Genomic DNA, 23,666 nt, shown 5'->3' with positions numbered 1-23,666 from the left:
TCACTGTGGTTATTCTGGTTATCAATCACTATTGATCACTCACTATTGATCGGTCCCGTATCCCTCAGGGTAAATGGCAGCTGATAAGGCCACGATGATCACGGCGGGGCCGTAGCCCAGGGCCAGGAGTGGCACTATTGATCACTATTGATCAGTATCAATGGTTATCAATCACTCACTATTGATCGGTCCCGTATCCCTCGGGGTAAATGGCAGCTGATAAGGCCACGATGACGATGGCGGGGCTGTAGCCCAGGGCCAGGAGCGGCACTACTGATCACTATTGATCAGTATCAAAGGTAATCAATCACTCACTATTGATCAGTCCCATATCCCTCAGGGTAAATGGCAGCTGATAAGGCCACGATGACGACGGCGGGGCCGTAGCCCAGGGCCAGGAGTGGCACTATTGATCACTATTGATCACTATTGATCACTATTGATCACTATTGATCACCGTGGTTATTCTGGTTATCAATCACTATTGATCACTCACTATTGATCGGTCCCGTATCCCTCAGGGTAAATGGCAGCTGATAAGGCCACGATGATCACGGCGGGGCCGTAGCCCAGGGCCAGGAGCGGCACTATTGATCACTGTGTGGTTATTCTGGCTATCAATCACTATCAATGATAATCAATCACTCACTATTGATCGGTCCCATATCCCTCAGGGTAAATGGCAGCTGATAAGGCCACGATGACGACGGCGGGGCCGTAGCCCAGGGCCAGGAGCGGCCGTGGGCGCAGCCAGGCCGGGGCGAACACCTGGACCAGCAGCACGTACAGGTGAGCGCCCTGCAGGGCCATCCAGCAGAACGCCGACAGGTAGCACAGGTGCAGGAACAGCGCTGTCACCGTGCACGGCACCTGGGGAGGGACAGGGGGACATTGGGGACACACTGGGGACACACTGTGACACACAGGAACACACAGGGACACAGGTGAGCGCCCTGCAGGGCCATCCAGCAGAACGCCGACAGGTAGCACAGGTGCAGGAACAGCGCTGTCACCGTGCACGGCACCTGGGGAGGGACAGGGACACATTGGGGACACATTGGGGACACACAGTGACACAGGTGAGCGCCCTGCAGGGCCATCCAGCAGAACGCTGACAGGTAGCACAGGTGCAGGAACAGCGCTGTCACCGTGCACGGCACCTGGGGACACACAGGGACACATTGGGGACACATTGGGGACACACAGTGACACACAGGTGACACAGGTGAGCGCCCTGCAGGGCCATCCAGCAGAACGCCGACAGGTAGCACAGGTGCAGGAACAGCGCTGTCACCGTGCACGGCACCTGGGGAGGGACAGGGGGACATTGGGGACACACAGTGACACACAGGGACACACAGGGACACACAGGGACACACTGGTGACACACAGTGACACACAGTGACACACAGGTGACACACAGGTGACACAGGTGGCACACAGGGACACACAGGGACACACAGGTGGCACACAGTGACACACAGGTGACACTCAGGTGACACAGGTGGCACACAGGGACACATAGGGACACACAGGTGGCACACAGTGACACACAGGTGACACACAGTGACACACAGGGACACACTGGGGACACACAGGGACATATTGGGGACACACAGGGACACACAGGGACACACAGATGACACACAGTGACACAGGTGACACACAGGGACACACAGATGACACACAGTGACACACAGGGACACACTGGTGACATAGGTGACACTCAGGTGACACACAGTGACACAGGTGACACACAGGAAGGCCAGGGGGCACCTTTGAACTCAGCCAAAACCCTTTCAGAATTTCCCCCTAAAATCACTCAAACTCCCCCCAACCCCTCCCAAAAGACCCCAAATCTCCCCAAAATTTCCTCAGAGACCCCGAAATCCCCTCGGGACCCCCTCGTGCCCCCCTCGTGCCCCCCACACCGGGCTCGGTGCCCCACCGATGCCCAGCAGGAACGCCAGGGGGCGCCTCCAAAGGCCAAGGGGCACCTTAGAACTCAGCCAAAATTACCCCAAAAACGACCCCAAATCCCCCTCAAATGACCCCAAATCCCCCCTAAATTTCCTCAGGACCCCCCAAATCCCCTCGGGGACCCTCCAAACTCCCCCATACTGCGCTGTGTGCCCCGTTTACGCCCAGCAGGAACGCCAGGGGGCGCCTCTGAACCCTCCCAAAATGATCTCAAAACTTGCCCAAACTGCCCCAAATCCCCCCCAAATCTCCCCAAACGACCCCAAATCTGCTCAGAGGCCCCCAAATCCCCTCGGGACTCCCCGGACCGCCCCGTACCAGGTTCTGTGCCCCATCGATGCCCAGCAGGAACGCCAGGGGGCGCCTCCAGAGGCCAAGGGGGCACCTTAGAACTCAGCCAAAATTACCCCAAAATCCCCCATAAAATCCCCCTGAACTCCCCCAAATCCCACTCAAATGACCCCAAATTCCTTTGGGGACCCCCAAATCCCCCCAAACCCCCTGGTGCCCCCCGTACCGGGCTGTGTGCCCCGTCGATGCCCAGCAGGAACGCCAGGGGGCGCCTCCAAACTCAGCCAAACTTACCGCAAAATTCCCCCAAACGCCCCCAAATCTGCCCTAAATGACCCCAAATTCCTCCAAAATTTCCTCAGGGACCCTCAAATCCCCTCGGGACCCCCTGGTGCCCCCCGTACCGGGCTGTGTGCCCCATCGATGCCCAGCAGGAATGCCAGGGGGCGCCTCCAGAGGCGAAGGGGGCACCTTAGAACTCAGCCAAAATTACCCCAAAATCCCCCTGAACTCCCCCAAATCCCACTCAAATGACCCCAAATCTGCTCAGGGACCCCCAAATCCCCTCGGGACCCCCTGGTGCCCCCCGTACCGGGCTGTGTGCCCCGTCGATGCCCAGCAGGAACGCCAGGGGGCGCCTCCAAACTCAGCCAAACTTACTGCAAAATTCCCCCAAACTGCCCCAAATGTCCCCCAAACGACCCCAAATCTGCTCAGGGACCCCTAAATCCCCCCAAACCCCCTGGTGCCCCCCGTACCGCGCTCTGTGCCCCGTCGATGCCCAGCAGGAACGCCAGGGGGCGCCTCCAAACTCAGCCAAACTTACCGCAAAATTCCCCCAAACGCCCCCAAATCTGCCCTAAATGACCCCAAATCCCCCCAAAATTTCCTCAGAGCCCCCCAAATCCCCTCGGGACCCCCTCGTGCCCCCCATACTGGGCTCTGTGCCCCGTCGATGCCCAGCAGGAACGCCAGGGGGCGCCTCTGAACCCTCCCAAAATGATCTCAAAACTTGCCCGAACTGCCCCAAATGCCCCCCAAATCTCCCCCAAACGACCCCAAATCTGCTCAGGGACCCCCAAATCCCCTCGGGACCCCCTGGTGCCCCCCGTACCGGGCTCGGTGCCCCGTCGATGCCCAGCAGGAATGCCAGGGGGCGCCTCCAAACTCAGCCAAACTTACTGCAAAATTCCCCCAAACGCCCCCAAATCTGCCCTAAATGACCCCAAATCTGCTCAGGGACCCCGAAATCACCTCGGGACCCCCCAAACTCCCCCGTACCGCACTCTGTGCCCCGTCGATGCCCAGCAGGAAAGCCAGGTGCCCCCCGAGCAGGCTCAGGCTCAGGTGCAGCTGCAGCGTCCGGCGCGGCTCGGCCACGGCGCGGCACAGGGCGAAGGTGGCGGCCGCGGCCACCAGGGCCACCACGGACAGGGACAGCGCCACCTGTGTCACCAGGTCCAGCAGCCAGTGATCCTGGGGACAGTGACATCAGTGACATCATCAGTGACATCATCAGTGACACCCCTGTGACACCCCCAGGGCCACCACAGCGTGGCACAGGGCGAAAGTGGCGGCTGCGGCCACCAGGGCCACCACAGACAGGGACAGGGCCACGTGTGGGACCACGTCCAGCAGCCAGTGATCCTGGGGACAGGGACAGCAGTGACATCATCAGTGACATCATTAGTGACACCCCAGTGACACCATCAGTGACACCCCAGTGACACCCCCAGGGCCACCACGGACAGGGACACGGCAAAGGTGGCACCCGCGGCCACCAGGGCCACCACTGAGAGGGACAGCGCCACCCAGGTCACCAGGTCCAGCAGCCAGTGATCCTGGGAGGGGCAGGGACATCAGTGACATCATCAGTGACATCATCAGTGACACCCTCAGGGCCACCAGTGACACCTCTGGCGCCTTCTCAGGACCCTCAGGGCCACCAGGGCCATCCCCAGAGCCACCAAGTCCAGCAGCCAGCAGTCCTGAGGGGACAGTAACATCCCAGTGACACTGCCAGGGCCACCAGGGCCACCCCTGGGACCTTCTCAGGAACCTCAGGGCCACCAATGGCACCCCCAGGGCCACCAGGGCCACCCACAGTGACACCCCAGGGCCACCCCGGGACTTACTCAGGAGCCACCAGGGCCACCAGAACCACCCCAGGGCCACCCCTGGGACCTTCTTGGGACCCTCAGGGCCACCCCCAGTGACACCCCCAGGGCCACCGGGCCACCAGAGACACCCCTGGGACCTTCTCAGGAGCCACCAGGGCCACCAATGTCACCCCCAGGGCCACCAGGGCCACCCCCGGTGATGTCCCCAGGGCCACCAATGTCACACCCAGGGCCACCAGGGCCACCACCAACACCCTCAGGGCCACCGAGGCCACCAATGACACCCCAGTGATGTCCCCAGGGCCACCAGGGCCACTCCTGGGGACCCCCAGTGACATCAGCAGCACTCCTTGGGACCCCCAGGGCCACCAAGGCCACCCCTGGGACCTTCTCAGGAACCTCAGGGCCACCAGTGTCACATCTAGTGACATCCCAGGGCCACCAGAGCCACCTCTGGGACCTTCTCAGGAGTCACCAGGGCCACCAATGACACCCCCAGGGCCACTGGGCCACCCCCAGGGCCACCAGAGACTCCCCTGGGACCTTCTCAGGACCTTCAGGGCCACCAAAGCCACCCCTGGGACCTTCTCAGGAGCCACCAGGGCCACCAATGTCACCACCAGGGCCACCCCAGGGCCACCAATGTCACCACCAGGGCCACCCGGGCCACCTCTGGGACCTTCTCAGGACCCTCAGGGCCACCAGGGCCACCCCAGGAAGTTTGGGAGAGATTTTGGGGTGACTTCAGGGATTTTGGGGTATTTTTGGAGCCGTTTTTGGGGTTATTTGGAAGAAAATTTGAGGATATTTTTCAGCTATTTTTGGGGTGACATTGTGGGATTTTGGGGTATTTTTGGGGGTAATTTGAGGCTGTTTTTTGGGGTGACTTTATGGGATTTTGGGGTATTTTGTGGCGGGTTTTGGAGCAGTGTTTGGGGTTATTTTGAGGATATTTTTGGGGTGGATTCAGGAGATTTTGGGGTGGTTTTGGGGCAGTTTTTGGGGTTATTTCAAGGATACTTTGAGGATATTTTGAAGACATTTTCAGGCTATTTTAGGGATGTTTTTGGGGTGAATTTGGGGGATTTTGGGCACCTGGATCTCGTTGAAGGCCAGCAGGACAGCGAAGCTCGTCAGGTGATTTCAGAGGATTTTTGGGATATTTTTGGGGTTAATTCAAGGATATTTTTGGGATATTTTCAGGATATTTTCAGGCTATTTGAGAGGTGTTTTAGGGATGTTTTTGGTTGAATTTGGGGGATTTTGGGGCACCTGGATCTCGTTGAAGGCCGGTAGCACAGCGAAGCTCGTCGGGTGATTTCAGGGGATTTTTGGGATATTTTTGGGGTTATTTCAAGGATATTTTTGGGATATTTTCAGGCTATTTTAGGGATGTTTTAAGGATGTTTTTGGGGTGAATTTGGGGATTTTGGGGCACCTGGTTCTCGTTGAAGGCCGGAAAGACAGCGAAACTCGTCAGGTGATTTTGGGGCATTTTTGGGGTGATTTTGGGATGGTTTTGGGGTATTTTTGGGGTCACTTTGAGGATATTTTCAGGCTATTTTAGGGATGACTTTGGGGTATTTTTGAGGTGATTTTGGGGGTACCTGTATCTCGTTGAAGGCCAGCAGGCCAGCAAAGATCCTCAGATGATTTCAGGGGATTTTTGGGATATTTTGGGGCAGTTTTTGGGGTTACTTTGAGGATATTTCAAGGCTATTTTCAGGGTATTTTCAGGCTATTTTAGAGGTGTTTTAGGGGTGTTTTTGGGGTGATTTTGGGGGATTTGGGGCACCTGGATCTCGTTGAAGGCCAGCAGCACAGCGAAGCTCCTCAGGTGATTTCAGGGGATTTTTGGGATATTTTGGGGCAGTTTTTGGGGTTATTTCAAGGATATTTTTGGGATATTTTGGGGATATTTTCAGGCTATTTTAGGGATGTTTTTGGGGTGAATTTGGGGATTTTGGGGCACCTGGATCTTGTTGAAGGCCAGCAGCACAGCAAAGGTCCTCAGGTGATTTAAAGGGATTTTTGGGGTTATTTTGGGGCAGTTTTTGGGGTTTCTTTGAGGATATTTTCAGGCTATTTTAGGGATGATTTTGGGATGTTTTAAGGATGTTTTTGCGGTGATTTGGGGGATTTTGGGGTACCTGGATCTCGTTGAAGGTCATCAGCACAGCGAAGCTCGTCAGGTGATTTCAGGGGATTTTTGGGATATTTTTGGGGTTATTTCAAGGATATTTTTGGGATATTTTCGGGATATTTTCAGGCTATTTTAGGGATGTTTTAAGGATGTTTTTGGGGTGAATTTGGGGGATTTTGGGGGTACCTGGATCTCGTTGAAGGCCAGCAGCACAGCGAAGCTCGTCAGGTGCTCGCAGGCGCAGACGGTGCCGTGCCCCTGGGGGGGGGTCCCGTTTTTGGGGGGCACCAGCCGGCACCCCCCCGTGTCCCAGCGCCCCTCCCGGGGGTTCCAGAAGGCGCAGAGAACGGTGCCCCCCAACTTGGGGTCCTGGGGGCACAAAAACGAGGGGTCAGGGGGGTCCCCACCCCCTTTTATGGGATTTCCCCCACCAGTTGTTTTTAGGATTCCCCCCTTTTTTTGTTTTGGAATCTCCCCCCATTTTTTGTGATACCCCCCCCTCCCGATTTTTGTAATTTTCCTCCCCATTTTTTGTGATTTTTTTCCCCCATTTTTTGTGATTTTCCCCTCCCCATTTTTTGTGATTTTCCTCCCCATTTCTTGTGATTTTTCCCCCCATTTTTTGTGATTTTTCCCCCCATTTTTTACGATTTTCCTCCCCATTTCTTGTGATTTTTCCCCCATTTTTTTTGTGATTTTCCTCCCCATTTTTTGTGATTTTCCCCCCATTTTTTGGGTGATTTTTCCCACATTTTGGGGTGATTTTTCCCCCCATTATTTCTGATTTTTCCCCCATTTTTTTGCCCCGTTATTATTTTCGGTGCCCACTCACCGGGGCCGGGTGCCGGAACCGCAGCTTGACCGCGGGGGTGTCCCACTTTTTGGGTGATTTTCCCCCCCATTATTTTTGATTTTTCTCCCATTTTTTGGGTGATTTTTCCCCCATTATTTCTGATTTTTCCCCCATTATTTGGGTGATTTTTCCCCCCATTATTTTTGATTTTTCCCCCATTTTTGGGTGATTTTTTCCCCCCATTTTTTTGTGAATTTTCCCCCATTATTTTTGATTTTTTTCCCCCATTTTTTGGGTGATTTTTCCCCCCATTATTTTTGATTTTCCCCCATTTTTTGGGCGATTTTTTCCCCCACTTTTCTGCCCCGTTATTATTTTCGGTGCTCACTGACCGGGGCCGGGTGCCGGAACCACAGCGTGACCGCAGGGGTGTCCCACTTTTTGGGTGATTTTCCCCCCATTTTTTGGGTGATTTTTCCCCCATTTTTTGGGTGATTTTTTTCCCCCATTATTTTTGATTTTTCCCCCATTTTTTGTGATTTTCCTCCCCATTTTTTGTGATTTTTCCCCCCCATTTTTGCGATTTTCCTCCCCATTTCTTGTGATTTTTTCCCCATTTTTTTGGGTGATTTTCCCCCCATTTTTTGGGTGATTTATTCCCCATTATTTTTGATTTTTCCCCCCATTTTTTGGGTGATTTTTACCCCATTATTTTTTATTCCCCCCCCCATTTTTTGGGTGATTTTTCTCCCATTTTGGGGTGATTTTTTCCCCCATTATTTTTGATTTTTCCCCCATTTTTTGGGTGATTTTCCCCCATTTTTTGGGTGATTTTTCCCCCATTATTTTTGATTTTTCCCCCCCATTTTTGGGTGATTTTCCCCACATTTTTGGGTGATTTTTCCACCATTATTTTTGATCTTTTCCCCCCATTTTTGGGTGAATTTCCCCACATTTTTGCGTGATTTTCCCCCCATTTTTTGGGCGATTTTTCCCCCCATTATTTTTGATTTTCCCCCTTTTTTTGGGTGATTTTTTTCCCCCATTATTTCTGATTTTTCCCCCATTTTTCTGCCCCGTTATTATTTTCGGTGCCCACTGACCGGGGCCGGGTGCCGGAACCGCAGCGTGACCGCGGGGCCGCCCCGGGCCCGCCCCGGGCTCTCGCGGGCCACGAAGGCGGCGCCCACCGGGGACAGGACCCGGTAGGAGGGGAAGGGGCGGCCCCGGCGGGGGGGGCGGGGCAGGGACCCCCCCCAGCCCCCCCAGAGCACGGGGGGAGCCCCCGAGAGCGCCTGGGGGAGCCCGGGCAGGGTCAGCAATCCCACCAATGACAGACCTGGGGGGAAAAGGACAAAAAATAACCCAAAATGAGCCCAAAATTACACCAAAATCCCCTCCAAAATGAGCCCAAAATTACACCAAAATTATCCCAAAATCCCCCCCAGGGTCAGTAATCCCACCAAAGACAGACCTGGGGGGAAAAAGGACAAAAAATAACCCAAAATGAGCCCAAAATTGCACCAAAATTATCCCAAAATCCCCTCCCAAAATGAGCCCAAAATGAGCCCAAAATTATCCCAAAATCCCCTCCCAAAATGAGCCCAAAATCCCCGGAAATTACCCCGAAATCCCCCCAAAATGAGCCCAAAATCCCCCCGAGAGCGCCTGGGGGAGCCCGGGCAGGGTCAGCAGCCCCACCAATGACAGACCTGGGGGGAAAAGGACAAAAAATAACCCAAAATGAGCCCAAAATGAGCCCAAAATGAGCCCAAAATCCCCCCCAGGGTCAGCAATCCCACCAAAGACAGACCTGGGGGAAAGAGGACAAAAAAATAAACCAAAATGAGCCAAAAATTACACCAAAATGAGCCAAAAATCCCCTCCCCAAATGAGCCCAAAATCCCCGGAAATTACACCAAAATCCCCCCCAAAATAGCCCCAAAATGAGCCCAAAATTACACCAAAATTATCCCAAAATCCCCTCCCCAAATGAGCCCAAAATCCCTGGAAATTACACCAAAATCACACCCAAAATGAGCCCAAAATGAGCCCAAAATTATCCCAAAATCCCTCCCAAAATGAGCCCAAAATCCCCGGAAATTACCCCGAAATCCCCCCAAAATGAGCCCAAAATTACACCAAAATGAGCCCAAAATCCCCCAAAATAGCCCCCAAATGAGCCCAAAATCCCCCTGAGAGCGCCTGGGGGAGCCTGGCCAGGGTCAGCAATCCCACTAAAGACAGAGCTGGGGGGAAAAAGGACAAAAAAAAACCCAAAATGAGCCCAAAATCCCCCCCAGGGTCGGCAATCCCACCAAAGACAGACCTGGGGGAAAAAGGACAAAAAATAACCCAAAATGAGCCCAAAATGAGCCCAAAATTATCCCAAAATCCCCTCCCAAAATGAGCCCAAAATCCCCGGAAATTACCCCGAAATCCCCCCAATGTCCCCCCACAATGTCCCCTCAGTGTCCCCCAGTATCCTCCCACTGTCCCTACTGTCCCCAATCCCCCCAATGTCCTCTCAATGTCCCCCCAGTGTCCCCATTGTCCCCAAACCCCCTGTGTCCCCAATGTCCCCCCATTGTCCCCAATGTCCCCCAGTGTCCCCAGTGTCCCCGTACCGCTCTCTGGGTCCAGGGCCACCTCGGGGGGGACCTCGAGCGTCACCTCAGGGACCCCCAGGGTGACAGGGCCGGGGGTGGCACCGCGGGACACGGCCAGGGACAGAGCTGGGGACAAGGAAAATGTCACTTGTGTGCTACTCCTGCGTCACCTCCCTGTGTCACCTGTGCCACCCCCAGGACACGGCCAGGGACAGCGCTGGGGACAAGGACAGTGTCACCATTGGGGACAGTGACACCCCTGTGCCACCTGTGTGCCACCCCCGGGACACGGCCAGGGACAGCGCTGGGGACAAGGACAGTGTCACCATTGGGGACAGTGACATCCCTGTGCCACCTGTGCCACCCCTGGGGACAGGGACATGGCCAGGGACAGCGCTGGGGACAAGGACAGTGTCACCCCCTGTGCCACCCCTGTGCCACCCCTGGGGACAGGGACACAGCCAGGGACAGAGCTGGGGACAATGAAAATGTCACTTGTGTGCTACCCCTGTGTCACCTCCCTGTGTCACCTGTGCCACCCCCAGGACACAGCCAGGGACAGAGCTGGGGACACAAAGGGACAGCGTCACCACTGGGGACAGTGTCACCCCTGTGCCACCTGTGTGCCACCCCCGGGACACGGCCAGGGACAGAGCTGGGGACAAAGTGACAGTGTCACCACTGGGGACAGTGACACCCCTGTGCCACCTGTGTGCCACCCCCAGGACATGGCCAGGGACAGCGCTGGGGACAAAGTGACAGTGTCACCCCCTGTGCCACCCCTGTGCCACCCCTGGGGACAGGGACACGGCCAGGGACAGCGCTGGGGACACAGAGGGACAGTGTCACCATTGGGGACAGTGACACCCCTGTGCCACCTGTGCCACCCCCGGGACATGGCCAGGGACAGAGCTGGGGACAGAGGGACAGCGTCACCATTGGGGACAGTGACACCCCTGTGCCACCTGTGTGCCACCCCCAGGACATGGCCAGGGACAGAGCTGGGGACAAAGTGACAGTGTCACTGTCACCTGTGCCACCTGTGTGTCACCCTCAGGGACAGTGTCACCTCCCTGTGTCACCTCAGGGACCCCCAGGGTGACAGGGCCGGGGGTGGCACCGCGGGACACGGCCAGGGACAGGGTCACTGTCACCTTCCTGTGTCACCCCTGTGCCACCCCAGGGACAGCGCTGGGGACACAAAGGGACAGGGACAGGGTCACTGTCACCTTCCTGTGCCACCCCTGTGTCACCTGTGCCACCCCTGGGACAGCGCTGGGGACACAGAGGGACAGGGACAGTGTCACCCCCCTGTGCCACCTGTGTGTCACCTCAGGGGACAGAGGCAGGATGGGGACGATGCCGCCCTTGGGGTTGGGGACAGGGATGGTGACAGGGTGGTGACATCGATGCCACCACTGGGGACAGGGACAGTGTCACTCCCTGTGCCACCCTCGGGGCTGGGGACAGGGACGGTGACAGGGTGGTGACATTGATGCCACCACTGGGGACAGGGACAGTGTCACCCCCCTGTGCCACCCCCGGGGTTGGGGACAGGGACGGTGACAGGGCCACCCTTGGGGACACGGGGCCGGTGCCACCCCTGGCATGGGGACGTGAGGACAGGACAGAGGGTGGCAGGGAGGGGACACAAGGGGGGGCAGAGGTGACACAAAGGATGGCAGGGAGGGGACAGAGGGTGACAGAGGTGACACAAAGGGTGGCAGGGAGGGGACAGAAGGTGACAGAAGTGACAAAGTCTGGCAGGGAGGGGACAACGACAGCACTGGGCTGGCAGGGAGGGGACAGGAAGTGGCCGGAAGTGACAGGAGGGGACAGGAAGCGGCACAGGGGGGGAGGGGAGGGGAAGGTGGCACCGGGGCTTGGGGACAGGGAGGGGACAGAGGTGACACAGACACAGGGGACACGCAGGTGACACCCAGGTGACACCGAGGTGACACACAGGTGACAGGGAGCCGACACAGGGGACACAGGAGATGACACTCAGGTGACAGAGGTGACACAGACACAGGGGACACTGAGGTGACACAGTGGTGACACACAGGTGATACTCAGGTGACACACATGAGGTTTAGGGGTGACTCAGGTGACACTCAGGTGACACACAGGTGACACACAGGTGTGACACAGGTGAGTTACCTGCCCTCTCCATGGTGACATTGGTGACACGGGTGACACTCAGGTGACACCGATCCCTTACCTGCCCCCTCCGCAGTGACATTGGTGACGCTCTCGTGTGGCAGGGAGGTTTGGGGGTGACACAGGTGGGGTTTAAGTGACACACAGGTGACACACAGGTGAGGTTTATGTGGCACAGGTGACACCCAGGTGACACTGATCCCTCACCTGCTGTTCCCACGGTGACATTGGTGACACACAGATGACACACAGGTGACACACAGGTGACACAGGTGACACACAGGTGTGTCCCAAGCCTTACCTGCCCCCTCCGTGCTGACACTGGTGACACCCAGGTGACACCCAGGTGACACTGCCCCCTTACCTGCTGTTCCCACGGTGACATTGGTGACACACAGGTGACACACAGGTGACACAGGTGACACACAGGTGACACAGGTGACACAGGTCCCTCACCTGCCGTTCCCACGGTGACATTGGTGACACAGGTGACACCCAGGTGACACACAGTGACACACATACCTGCCGTTCCCACGGTGACATTGGTGACACAGGTGACACACAGGTGACACCCAGGTGACACCAATCCCTCACCTGCCGTTCCCACGGTGACACAGGTGACACACAGGTGACACTCAGGTGTGTCCCAAGCCTCACCTGCTGTTCCCACAGTGACATTGGTGACACACAGTGACACACAGTGACACACATACCTGCCGTTCCCACGGTGACATTGGTGACACCCAGGTGACACCCAGGTGACACACAGGTGACACACAGTGACACCCAGGTGACACAGGTGACACACATACCTGCCGTTCCCACGGTGACATTGGTGACACCCAGGTGGCACAGGTGACACACAGTGACACACATACCTGCCATTCCCACGGTGACACTGGTGACACCCAGGTGGCACAGGTGACACTGCCCCCTTACCTGCCGTTCCCACGGTGATATAGGTGACACACAGGTGACACACAGGTGACACAGGTGACACACAGTGACACATACACATACCTGCCGTTCCCACGGTGACACAGGTGACACCCAGGTGACACCGGTCCCTTACCTGCCCCCTCCATGCTGACATTGGTGACACACCCAGGTGACATTGGTGACACAGGTGACACACAGTGACACAGGTGACACACAGGTGACACCAATCCCTTACCTGCCGTTCCCACGGTGACGTTGGTGACCGTCCCCTTTGGCAGCCGCGCCCCCGCGCCCCGGGCCAGCCCCTCCCCCGCCCGCAGCAGCGCCGAGAGCCAGCGGTGCCGCCGGGGGGGAGGGGCGGCGGCCGGGGACCCCCCCAGGGCCCCCCCGAGCGCCGAGAGCAGAGCCTGGGGAGGGAGGGGGACCCCAAATCAGAGACACCAAAATAACAAAAATATCCCAAAAACTGCACCAAAATATCCCCAAAAACCTGCTCCAAAATATCCTAAAATATCTCAAAAAAACTGCACCAAAACATCCCCAAAATATCCCCAAAAAACTGCCCCAAAATATCCCAAAATCATAAAAAATTATCCCCAAAATATCCCCCAAAATATCCCCAAAATACCCAGGGACCCCCCCCAGGGCCCCCCCGAGCGCCGAGAGCAGAGCCTGGAGGGGGGGACACCCCGAAATCAGAGACACCAAAATATCCCCAAAAAATCCCAAAAAAATGCACCAAAAATACCCCCAAATATTCAAAAATATCCCAAAAAACTGCCCCAAAATATCCCAAAAATTGCACCAAAAATATCCCAAAGTATCCTCAAAATACCCAGGGACCCCCCCAGGGCCGACAGCAGATCCTGGGGAGGGGGACCCCGAAATCAGACACAGAAAATACCCGAAAATATCCCCAAAAATATCTGTAAAATATCCCAAAAACTGCCCCAAAATATCCCCAAAAAACTGCATCAAAAATACCCCAAAATATCCTCAAAATACCCGGGGACCCCCCCCAGGGCCCCCCCGAGCGCCGAGAGCAGAGCCTGGACAGGGGGACCCCGAAATCTGACATGGAAATAACCCAAAAAATACAAAAAAACTGCCCCAAAACATCCCAAAAAATATCCCTAAAATATCCTAAAAATATCCCCCCAAAAAACTGCACCAAAAATACCCCCAGAAAAATCCATAAAACATCCCAAAATATCCCAAAAAATATTCCTAAAATATCCCAAAAAATATCCCAAAATATGCCCAAAAATATCCCCAAAATATCCCAAAATCTGCCCCAAAATATCCCAAAAATACCCGGGGACCCCCCCAGGGCCCCCCAGCACAGAGAGCAGATCCTGAGGAGGGGGGACCCCAAAATCAGACACTGAAAATAACCAAAAATTCCCCCAGGACCCCCAAAATCCCCTCAAATTTCCACCAGGACCCCCCATATTCCCCCCAGTCGCCCCCCAGGACTCCCCAAAACCTCCCCAAATTCCCTCAGGTCCCCCCAAATCCACCCAGTACCCCCCAAAATTGCCCCTTAAACCCCACCGGGACCCCCCAAAACTCCCATAGGATCCCCTAAAACCTCCCAAGACCCCCCAAATCCCCCAGGACCCCCCAAATCCCCCCAGGAGCCCCCAAATTCTCCCAAAATCCTCCCCACGACCCCCCAAAATCCCCCCGGCCCCCCCAAACCTGCAGCACGCTCTGGGGGTCTCGCCCCCCCCTCAGCTCCTCGGCAATTTGGGTCAGGGTCTCCCCCAAATCACAGCCCTGGGGGGGGGGGTGAGGAGGGGTCAGAGGGACCCCCCAAAATTCTGGGGAACCCCCCCAAATCCCCAACCCCCCCCCCAAAAAAATTGGGGGTCCTTGGGAACCCCAAAATTTTGGGGAAAATCCCCCCCAGATTTGAGGACCCTCCCCAAAATTTGGGGTCCCTTTGTGACCCCCCCCCCATAAATTTGGGACCTCCCCCAAATTTTGGGTCCCTCCTCCCCAATTTTGGGGGTCCAAAATTTTGGGGTTTTCTCCCCATTTTGGACTCCCCTCCCCAAATTTCGGGGTCCCCAATTTTGGATTCCCCCCCAAATTTCAGGATCTCCCCTCCCCAATTTTGGGGTCCCAAATTTCCGGATCCCCCCTCCCCAATTTCGGGTCCCCCCTCCTCATTTTGGGCTCCCCATCCCCAATTTTGGGGTCTCAATTTCGGGGTTTTCTCCCCATTTTGGGGTTTCCCCCTCCCCAATTTTCAGGGTCCCCAATTTTGGATCCCCCCCAAATTTTGGATCCCCCTCCCCAATTTTGGGGTTCCCAATTTTTGGGTCTTCTCCTAAATTTCGGTGTCCCCCCTCCCCAATTTTGAACTCCCCCAATTTTGGGATTTTCTCCTCAAATTTCAGGGCCCCCTCCCCAATTTTTGAGTCCCCAATTTTGGGGTTTTCTCCCCATTTTGGGGTCCCCCTCACCTCCTCCTCCTCGGGGCAGATTTCGGGGGGCACCGGCACCGCTGGGGGAGGGGGCGTGGTCAGAGAGGGCGTGGTCACAAAGGGGGCGTGGTCAAGCCCTGCCCCGCCCCATAAAGGAATTTGGGAGATTTTGGGGGGAATTTTGGGGTCCCAGGGGGAAAAATTTGGGGTTTTGGGGGGATTTTAGGGTTTTGGAGGTCCCGGAGAGGGAATTTTGGGAATTGTGGGCTGATTTGGCGGGTTTTGGGGGGACTTGAGGGGGAATTTGGGGACTTTTGGGGGGATTTTTGAAGTTTGGTGTCAATTTGGGGAGGGGTCTCTCTGGGGAGTGATTTGGAGTTGGTTTTTTGAGGGAATTTTAGGGTTTTGAGGGGATTTTTGCGGTGATTTGGGAACTTTTAGGGTGGTTTGGAGATTTTGGGATATTTGGGGGGATTTTTGGGAGGATTTTTGGGGTAATGTGGGGAGGGGTCTCACCTGACCCCCTTCCAGGGCAGGATTTGGGGGTCCCAGGGGGGCGTGGGGCTGAATTTTGGGGCAGATTTTTGGGGGGATTCTTTCCAATTTTGGGGGTGTTTCGGGGCAATTTTTGGGATTTTTGGGGGTGATTTTTGAGGCGTTTTTGGGGATTTTTGGAGTGATTTTCTGAGGCGATTTGTGGCATTTTTATGTGAATTTTGGGGCAAATTTGGGGCAATTTTTGGGATTTTTGTGGGGATTTTGGGACAAATTTGGGGCAATTTTGGGGTAATTTTTGGGATTTTAGGGTGATTTTTGGGATTTTGTGTTAATTAGGGGAGGGGTCTCACCTGGGCACCCGGCCGGCCCCGGGGGGTATTGGGGCTGAATTTTGGGATTTTGGGGCAATTTTGGGGTGATTTTTGTGCTTATTGGGTACAATTTTTGGGATTTTGGTGCAATTTTTGGTGGGATTTTGGGGGTATTTTGTGTTAACTAGGGGAGAGGTCTCACCTGGGCACCCGGCCGGTCCCAGGGGGGGTTGGGGCTGAATTTCGGGAATTTGGGGCAATTTTTGGTAATTTTGGGCAATTTGGGGACAATTTTTGAGGCGATTTTTGCAATTTTGGTGCAATTTTTGAGGGGATTTTTTGGGGTATTTTTGGGTAATTTGGGGAGGGGTCTCACCTGGGCACCCGTCGGGCCCCAGGGGTCCCCTCGTGGGGGGGTTTGGGGCTGAATTTTGGGATTTTGGTGGAATTTTTGGGGGATTTTGGGTTGATTTTTGTGATTTTGGGGCGATTTTCAGGATTTTTGAGGGGATTTTTTGGGGTATTTTTGGTTAATTTGGGGAGGGGTCTCACCTGGGCAGCCGTCGGGCCCCGGGGGTCCCCTCGTGGGGTGGTTTGGGGCTGAATTTTGGGATTTTTGGGGGGTATTTTGGGTTGATTTTTGTGATTTTGGGGTAATTTTCAGGATTTTTGAGGGGATTTTTTGGGGTATTTTTGGTTAATTAGGGGAGGGGTCTCACCTGGGCACCCGTCCGGCCCCGGGGGTCCCCGGGCGGGGGGGGGGCAGTGGCACTCGAAGCTCCCGGGGGTGTTGAGGCAAACGGAGCCCCCCCCGCACAGCCCCTCCCCCCCCTCGGCGCACTCGTCCACATCTGGGGGCCCAAACTGGGGTGAAAACCCCGAAAATGGGGAAAATCACCCCAAAATGGGGAGAATCCCCCCGAAAATTGGGGGAATCCACCCCAAAAATGGGGAGAAACCCCCCAAAATGGGGAGAGACCCCCAGAAATAGAGAAAACCCCAAAATGGGGAGAAACACCCCAAAAATGGGGAAAACACCCCCAAAAATGGGGAGAAGTCCCTCAAAAATGGGGAAAATCCCCCAAAAATGGGGAGAATCCCCCTGAAATGTGGGAGAATCCCCCCAAAAATTGAGAGAATCACCCCAAAAATTGAGAGAATCAACTCAAAAATGGGGAGAATCCACCCAAAAATGGGGAGAAACCCCCCCAAAAATGAGGGGAGGGGTTTTGGAGGGGTGGGGGAGGGGAACTGGGATGGACTGGGAGGGAACTGGGGGGGGATTGGGGGGGAACTGGGGGGGGATTGGGGGGGAACTGGGAATACTGGGATGGACTGGGATAAACTGGGAGGGACTGGGAGGGGTTTGGGGGAACTGGGGGTAGATTGGGGGGACTGGGGGGGAACTGGGAATACTGGGAAAATCTGGATGAGAAACTGGGATGGACTGGGAATGGGACTGGGATATACTGGGATAGAACTGGGAGGGACTGGGAGCACTGGGATGGACTGGGAGAGACTGGGGGGGAACTGGGAATGGATACTGGGATAAACTGGGAGGGACTGGGAGGGGTTTGGGGGAACTGGGGGTGGACTGGGAGGGACTGGGGGGGAACTGGGAATACTGGGAAGATCTGGATGAGAAACTGGGATGGACTGGGATGGACTGGGAATGGGACTGGGATATACTGGGATAGAACTGGGAGGGACTGGGAGCACTGGGATGGACTGGGAGGGACTGGGGGGGAACTGGGAATGGATACTGGGATAAACTGGGAGGGACTGGGAAGGGGTTTGGGGGAACTGGGGTGGACTGGGAGGGACTGGAGGGAACTGGGAGCGAACTGGGAGCACTGGGAAGGAACTGGGGGGGGACTGGGAGGGAACTGGGAATACTGGGAAGGTCTGGATGAGAAACTGGGATGGACTGGGAATGGGACTGGGATATACTGGGATGGAACTGGGAGGAACTGGGAGGGACCGGGGGGGGAATTTCGGGGTTCCTGGGGGGGTTTGGGGCGGATTTTTGGGGGGATTTTTGGGCGGATTTTTGGGGGGATTTTTGGGATTTCTTTGGGAGAATTTAAGGGAAGATTTTGGGGTTTCTTTGGGGGGAGATTTCAGGGTTTGGGGAGGGGTCTCTGACCTTCACAATAAATGGGGCCGTTTTCAGGGGTCCCAATCCCGTTTTCGGGGGTCCCAATCCCATCTTCCGGTGTCCTGGTCCCATTTCCGGGGGTCCCGGTGCCGTTTTCGGGGGTCCCTGCCCCATTTCCGGGGATCCCTGTCCCATTTCCGGGGGTCCCGGTGCCATTTTCGGGGGTCCCAGTGCCGTTTTCAGGGGTCCCGGTGCCATTTTTTGGGGTCCCTGCCCCATTTTCGGGGGTCCCGGTGCCGTTTCCGGGGGTCCCGGTGCCGTTTTTTGGGCTCCGGGCGCGGTAGCCGCGGTTGCACTCGCACCTGAACCCCCCCTCGGTGTTGTGGCAGCTCTGCGAGGGGGGGCAGGGCGGGGGCCCCTCCCCCACACACTCGTTGATGTCTGAGGGGGGGGAGGGGAGAGGGGGGAGGGGTCACTTGGGGCCACGCCCACCCCGAAATTGGGAATCCCACCCCCAAAAACTGACCCGTGGGGAGGCACGAGCTGAAATTCAGTCCCTGCCAGTGCTCCCAGTTTGCCCAGTTACCCTCCCAGTGCTCCCAGTATCCCCAGTTACCCCCCCAGTCCCTCCCAGTTTGCCCAGTTACCCTCTCAGTGCTCCCAGTTTGCCCAGTTCCCCTCCCAGTATTCCCAGTATCCCCAGTTCCCCTCCCAGTCCCTCCCAGTATACCCAGTATCCCCAGTCACCCTCGCAGCGCCGCTCCCAGGGCTGGGTCCACTCCCAGTATCCCCAGTTCCCCTCCCAGTATTCCCAGTATCCCCAGTCCCCCTCCCAATATCCCCAGTTACCCTCCCAGTGCTCCCAGTTTGCCCAGTATCCCCAGTTCCCCTTGCATTGCTGCTCCCAGTGCTCCCAGTTCCCCTCCCAGTATTCCCAGTATTCCCAGTTAGTTCCCCACCCTTGCAGCGCTACTCCCAGGGCTGGCTCCACTCCCAGTATCCCCAGTTCCTCTCCCAGTATTCCCAGTATTCCCAGTTCCCCTCCCAGTCTCCCTAGTCACCCTCGCAGCGCCGCTCCCAGTCCCTCCCAGTTTGCCCAGTATCCCCAGTCACCCTCGCAGCGCCGCTCCCAGTGTTCCCAGTATTCCCAGGATCCCCAGTTCCCCTCCCAGTCCCTCCCAGTGCTCCCAGTATCCCCAGTCACCCTCGCAGCGCCGCTCCCAGTGCTCCCAGTATCCCCAGTCCCTCCCAGTATTCCCAGTATCCCCAGTCACCCTCGCAGCGCCACTCCCAGGGCTGGCTCCGCTCCCAGTATCCCCAGTTCCCCTCCCAGTATTCCCAGTATTCCCAGTCCCTCCCAGTATTCCCAGTCTCCCCAGTCACCCTCGCAGTGCCACTCCCAGTCCCTCCCAGTCCCTCCCAGTCTCCCCAGTCTCCCCAGTCACCCTCGCAGTGCCGCTCCCAGGGCTGGCTCCACTCCCAGTATCCCCAGTCCCTCCCAGTCCCTCCCAGTATTCCCAGTATTCCCAGTCTCCCCAGTCCCTCCCAGTGTCCCCAGTCACCCTCGCAGCGCCGCTCCCAGTCCCTCCCAGTATTCCCAGTATTCCCAGTCTCCCCAGTGTCCCCAGTCACCCTCGCAGCGCCGCTCCCAGGGCTGGCTCCGCTCCCAGTTTGCCCAGTTCCCCTCCCAGTCCCCCCAGTTCCCCTCCCAGTGTTCCCAGTATTCCCAGTTAGTTACCCACCCTCGCAGCGCCGCTCCCAGGGCTGGCTCCGCTCCCAGGGCTCTCCCTCGAAGCCCTTGGGGCACCCGCAGTGGGTCCCGTTCAGGGCCCGGGGCACAGATCCTGTCCTGGGGGGAAAAGGGGGGGTCAGGGAACCCCAAAATAACCAAAACCCAACCCAAAAAACCCAACTCCCCCCCCAAAAATCCCAATTTCCCCCCAAAACCCCAAATATGCCCTAAAACTCCCCAGAAAACCCCCCAAAACCCCAAATCTGCCCCCAAATTTCCTCAATTTCCCCCCAAAACCCCCAATTTCCATTCAAAAGCCACCCCAAATCTGCCCCAACCCACCCCAAAACCCCAATTCTCCCCCCAAATCCTCCCCCAAACCCCAAATCCGCCCCAAACACCCCCAAATCTCCCCAAATTCCCCCCGGGCCCCACCAAAAACCCCCAAAACTGCCCCAAAACCGCTCCAAAAAACCCCAAATCCGCCCCAAACCCCCTAAAAACCCCAACCCCTCCCCCCAAAACCCCAAATCCGCCCCAACCCCCCCCCAAAACCCCCAAATTTCCCCAATTTCCCCCCAAAACCCCCCCAAACCCCCCCCGGCTCTCACCATTGGCGGGGGGGGAGGGGCCGAGGGCGCCCAGGACGAACCAAACCAACCCTGGGGGGGGGGGGGGAGCGGAAATTGGGGGGGGGAGGGGTGTGAAATTTGGGGGGGGGGGGAGGGGCAGCTCTGACCCCCCCCCAGTGTGACCCCTCCCCCACTCCCAGTTCCAAACTGGGCCAAACTGGGAGCGCCCCCCCCACCAAAATATGTGGGGGTTGTGACGTCACGGGGCGCCCCCCCCGCCCTCATTTCCGCTCTAAAACCCCTCAATTTGGGGGGGGGGGGGAGTTGATGACGTCATGAAGCTCCCAAAATCCTCTCCCAGTTCATCCCCAGTTCCAAACTGGGAGCGCTGGGTGCGGCCCCTCCCCCACCTCAAAATAACGGGTGGGGGAGGGGCAACAAGGTCAGGACCCCACCCCAAAACCCCCAAAATTTTTTGGGACCCCCCACCCCAAAACCTCCTCCCAGTCCCTCCCAGTACATCCCAGTTCCAAACTGGGAGCGCTGGGTGCGGCACCTCCCCCAATCCCCCCCAAAAATAACGGGGGGGGGAGGGGCAGTGAGGTCAGGACCCCCCCCGCCAGAACCCCAAAATTTTGGGGACCCCCCCTAAATCCCCTCCCTGTCCCTCCCAGTTCGTCCCAGTTCCAAACTGGGAGCGCTGGGTGCGGCCCCTCCCCCAATTCCCCCAAAATCCCGGTGGGGGAGGGGCAACAAGGTCAGGACCCCCCCCAAAAAATCCCAAAATTTTGGGGAAACCCCCCCCCCAATTCCCCTCCCCCCTCCCAGTCCCTCCCAGTTCCAAACTGGGAGCACAGGGTGCGGCCCCTCCCCCAATTCCCCCAAAATCCCGGTGGGGGAGGGGCAACAAAGTCAGGACCCCCCCCAAAAACCCCAAAAATTTTGGGGACCCCCCCCACAATTCCCCTCCCCCCTCCCAGTCCCTCCCAGTTCCAAACTGGGAGCGCTGGGTGCGGCCCCTCCCCCAATCCCCCCAAAATAACGGGTGGGGGAGGGGCAGCGAGGTCAGGACCCCCCCAAAAACCCCAAAAATTTTGGGGACACCCCCCCCCCCCCACAATTCCCCTCCCCCTCCCAGTTCCTCCCCACTGGGAGCCGCCCCTCCCCCACTTCCCCTTCCAACCGTGGGAACGAAACGCGGGGGGGTGGGGGAGGGGCACCCTAAAAATATTTTGGGGGTGGGGGAGGGGTCATGGGGGGGTGGGGGAGGGGAAATTTGGGGGAGAACCCCAAAATATTTGGGGGGAAACTGAGGCACGGAGGGGGGGGGCACGCGGACCGTTATGTGAGGGGAGGGGGAGGGGTGAGAATGGAGGGGGGGAATTTTGGGGACCCCCCCCCTTAAATTTGGGGAAACTGAGGCACGGGGGGGAGGAAGCCGGAGAGGTTTTTTGGGAATTTTGGGGTTTTTTGGGAATTTTGGGGTTTTTGGGGGAGATTTTTGATTTTTTTTGGTTTTTTAAATTTTTTGGGGGGGAGTTTTGGGCTTTTTTGGGGGGTCCTGGGGCGGTTTTGGGGGGGTCCCGTCCCGGGTGTGTTTTGGGGCGGGGGTCCCGGGGGAGATTTTTGGGTTTTTTGGGGTTTTTTGAGGGGATTTTGGGGGAGATTTTTGATTTTTTTCGGGTTTTTTGTGGAATTTTGGGGTGTTTGGGGGCGGTATTTGGGGTATTTTGGGGGAAATTTTGGGGGTTCTGGGGGGTCCCGAGGATGTTTTGGGGTTTTTTAGGGTGATTTGGATTTTTCGGGGGTGATTTTGGGTTTTTTCAATAGAATTTTTGGGGTTTTAAGGAGATTTTGGAAGAAATTTTTTTTTTTGGGGGGGGGCCCGGGGATTTTTTGGGGTATTTTGGGTTTTTTGTGGGGGGTCCCAATCCCGTGCCGGTTTGGGGGGGGTCCTGGGGCAATTTTTTGGGTATTTTTTGGGGATTTTTGTGGGTTTTCGGGGGGTTTTGGGATGTTTTAAAGGAATTTTGGGGATTTTTGGGGTTTCCGGGGGTTTTGGGGTGTCCCGGGACTATTTTAGGGAATTTAGGGATATTTTGAGAGGGATTTTGGGGGGATTTTGATCATTTTAAAGAGGATTTTGGGGTGTCCCGGGCAGTTTTTGGGGTATTAGGAGTTTTTTTTAGGGGATTTTGGGGAATTTTGGGGTTTTCTGGGGTTTTGAAAGGATTTTTGGGGTTTCCGGCGGGTTTTGGGGTGTTCCGGAACAGTTTTTGGGGTATTTTGGGTTGGTTTTTTTAGGGGATTTTGGGGTATTTGGGGCTGTCCGGGGCGGTTTTGGGGGGATTTGAGGAGATTTTGGGTTTTTGAGGGGGGAATTTCGGGGCGTTCTGGCGGGTCCGGGGCCGTTTTGGGTTTTTTTTTTAGGGGACTTTTGGATTTTCTGGGGTTTTCGGGTGTTTCCGGGGCGGTTTTGGGGAGATTTTGGAAGATTTTGGGGTTTTGGGGGAGGGATTTTGGGGTTTTCGGTGTTTCCCGGGGCGGTTTTGGGGAGATTTTGGGGGATTTCGGGTTTTTTTGGGGGTTTTTGGGGGGGTTTCGGGGATTCCCGGGAGGGTTTATGGGGGGATTTTGGGGGGATTTTGGGATTTTCGGGGGTTCCCGCGGCAGTTTTGGGAGGATTTGGGGTTTTTTGCTGGGGATTTTGGCGTTTCCCGGAGCGGTTTTGGGGGATTTGGGGTTTTTGGGGGGGGATTTTGGGGGTTTTAGGGGTTCCCGGGGCGATTTTGGGGTATTTTGGGGTTCCCGGGGCAGTTTTTGGGGTATTTTGGGGCGGTTTTTGGGGTATTTTGGGGAGTTTTTTAGGGCATTTTGGGGGTCCCGCTCTCACCGAGGCTCCCGGCGAATCCCATCGCTCGTGGTGGGCGTGGCCTGGATGGGCGCGGCCTGAGTGGGCGGGGCCATTTGAAGGAACCGTTTTGTGGG

The 23,666-nt window shown here is 56.5% G+C and overlaps 2 protein-coding genes across 8 annotated transcripts in view; both read right to left on the bottom strand.

The window, feature by feature from the left end:
- The window catches only part of LOC141726017 (adhesion G protein-coupled receptor E5-like), an 11,540-nt gene extending 8,458 nt beyond the window's left edge, over positions 1 to 3,082 (bottom strand). The window contains exons 1-2 of the mRNA XM_074530270.1: positions 3,030 to 3,082; positions 650 to 870 (exon numbers count right to left, since the gene is read on the bottom strand). Of these exons, the coding sequence (XP_074386371.1) occupies positions 650 to 810 (161 nt within the window). The 5' untranslated portion in view covers positions 811 to 870; positions 3,030 to 3,082. The remainder of the gene's footprint in view (positions 1 to 649; positions 871 to 3,029) is intronic.
- LOC141726010 (adhesion G protein-coupled receptor E5-like) lies at positions 930 to 23,666 on the bottom strand. 7 transcript variants are annotated; one of them, XM_074530245.1, is made up of 14 exons: positions 23,572 to 23,666; positions 20,718 to 20,768; positions 20,117 to 20,223; positions 18,423 to 18,815; positions 16,996 to 17,127; positions 15,507 to 15,604; positions 14,737 to 14,814; positions 13,271 to 13,442; positions 9,955 to 10,062; positions 8,431 to 8,666; positions 6,721 to 6,903; positions 3,593 to 3,747; positions 2,864 to 2,903; positions 930 to 1,306 (listed from the first exon to the last, which is right to left on the bottom strand). In XM_074530245.1, the coding sequence occupies exons 1-14, from the start codon at positions 23,643 to 23,645 to the stop codon at positions 1,145 to 1,147; spliced, it is 1,989 nt and encodes a 662-aa protein (XP_074386346.1). In that variant the 5' UTR covers positions 23,646 to 23,666; the 3' UTR covers positions 930 to 1,144. The 7 variants fall into 7 exon arrangements, with proteins under 7 accessions (XP_074386346.1, XP_074386345.1, XP_074386348.1 ...); XM_074530244.1 differs by lacking the exon at positions 2,864 to 2,903 and adding an exon at positions 2,498 to 2,537; XM_074530242.1 differs by lacking the exon at positions 2,864 to 2,903 and adding an exon at positions 8,996 to 9,039 and having other exon boundaries at positions 932 to 1,306; positions 3,553 to 3,747; positions 8,431 to 8,622.

Source organism: Zonotrichia albicollis, chromosome 32 (assembly GCF_047830755.1).
Source record: "Zonotrichia albicollis isolate bZonAlb1 chromosome 32, bZonAlb1.hap1, whole genome shotgun sequence".
NCBI classification, from domain to species: domain Eukaryota; kingdom Metazoa; phylum Chordata; class Aves; order Passeriformes; family Passerellidae; genus Zonotrichia; species Zonotrichia albicollis.
This window is presented reverse-complemented; position numbering and strand designations above follow the sequence as displayed.

Excerpts from the sequence above, each read along its gene's own strand:
- LOC141726010 (XM_074530245.1), bottom strand. The coding sequence starts at position 23,645 with ATGGCCCCGCCCACTCAGGCCGCGCCCATCCAGGCCACGCCCACCACG. Across the intron at positions 13,443-14,736 it reads ACCCCCAGAGCGTGCTGCAG|GCTCTGCTCTCGGCGCTCGG; the intron begins GTTTGGGGGGGC and ends CTCCCTCCCCAG. Across the intron at positions 10,063-13,270 it reads CGTCACCGTGGGAACGGCAG|CTCTGTCCCTGGCCGTGTCC; the intron begins GTAAGGGATTGG and ends CCTTGTCCCCAG.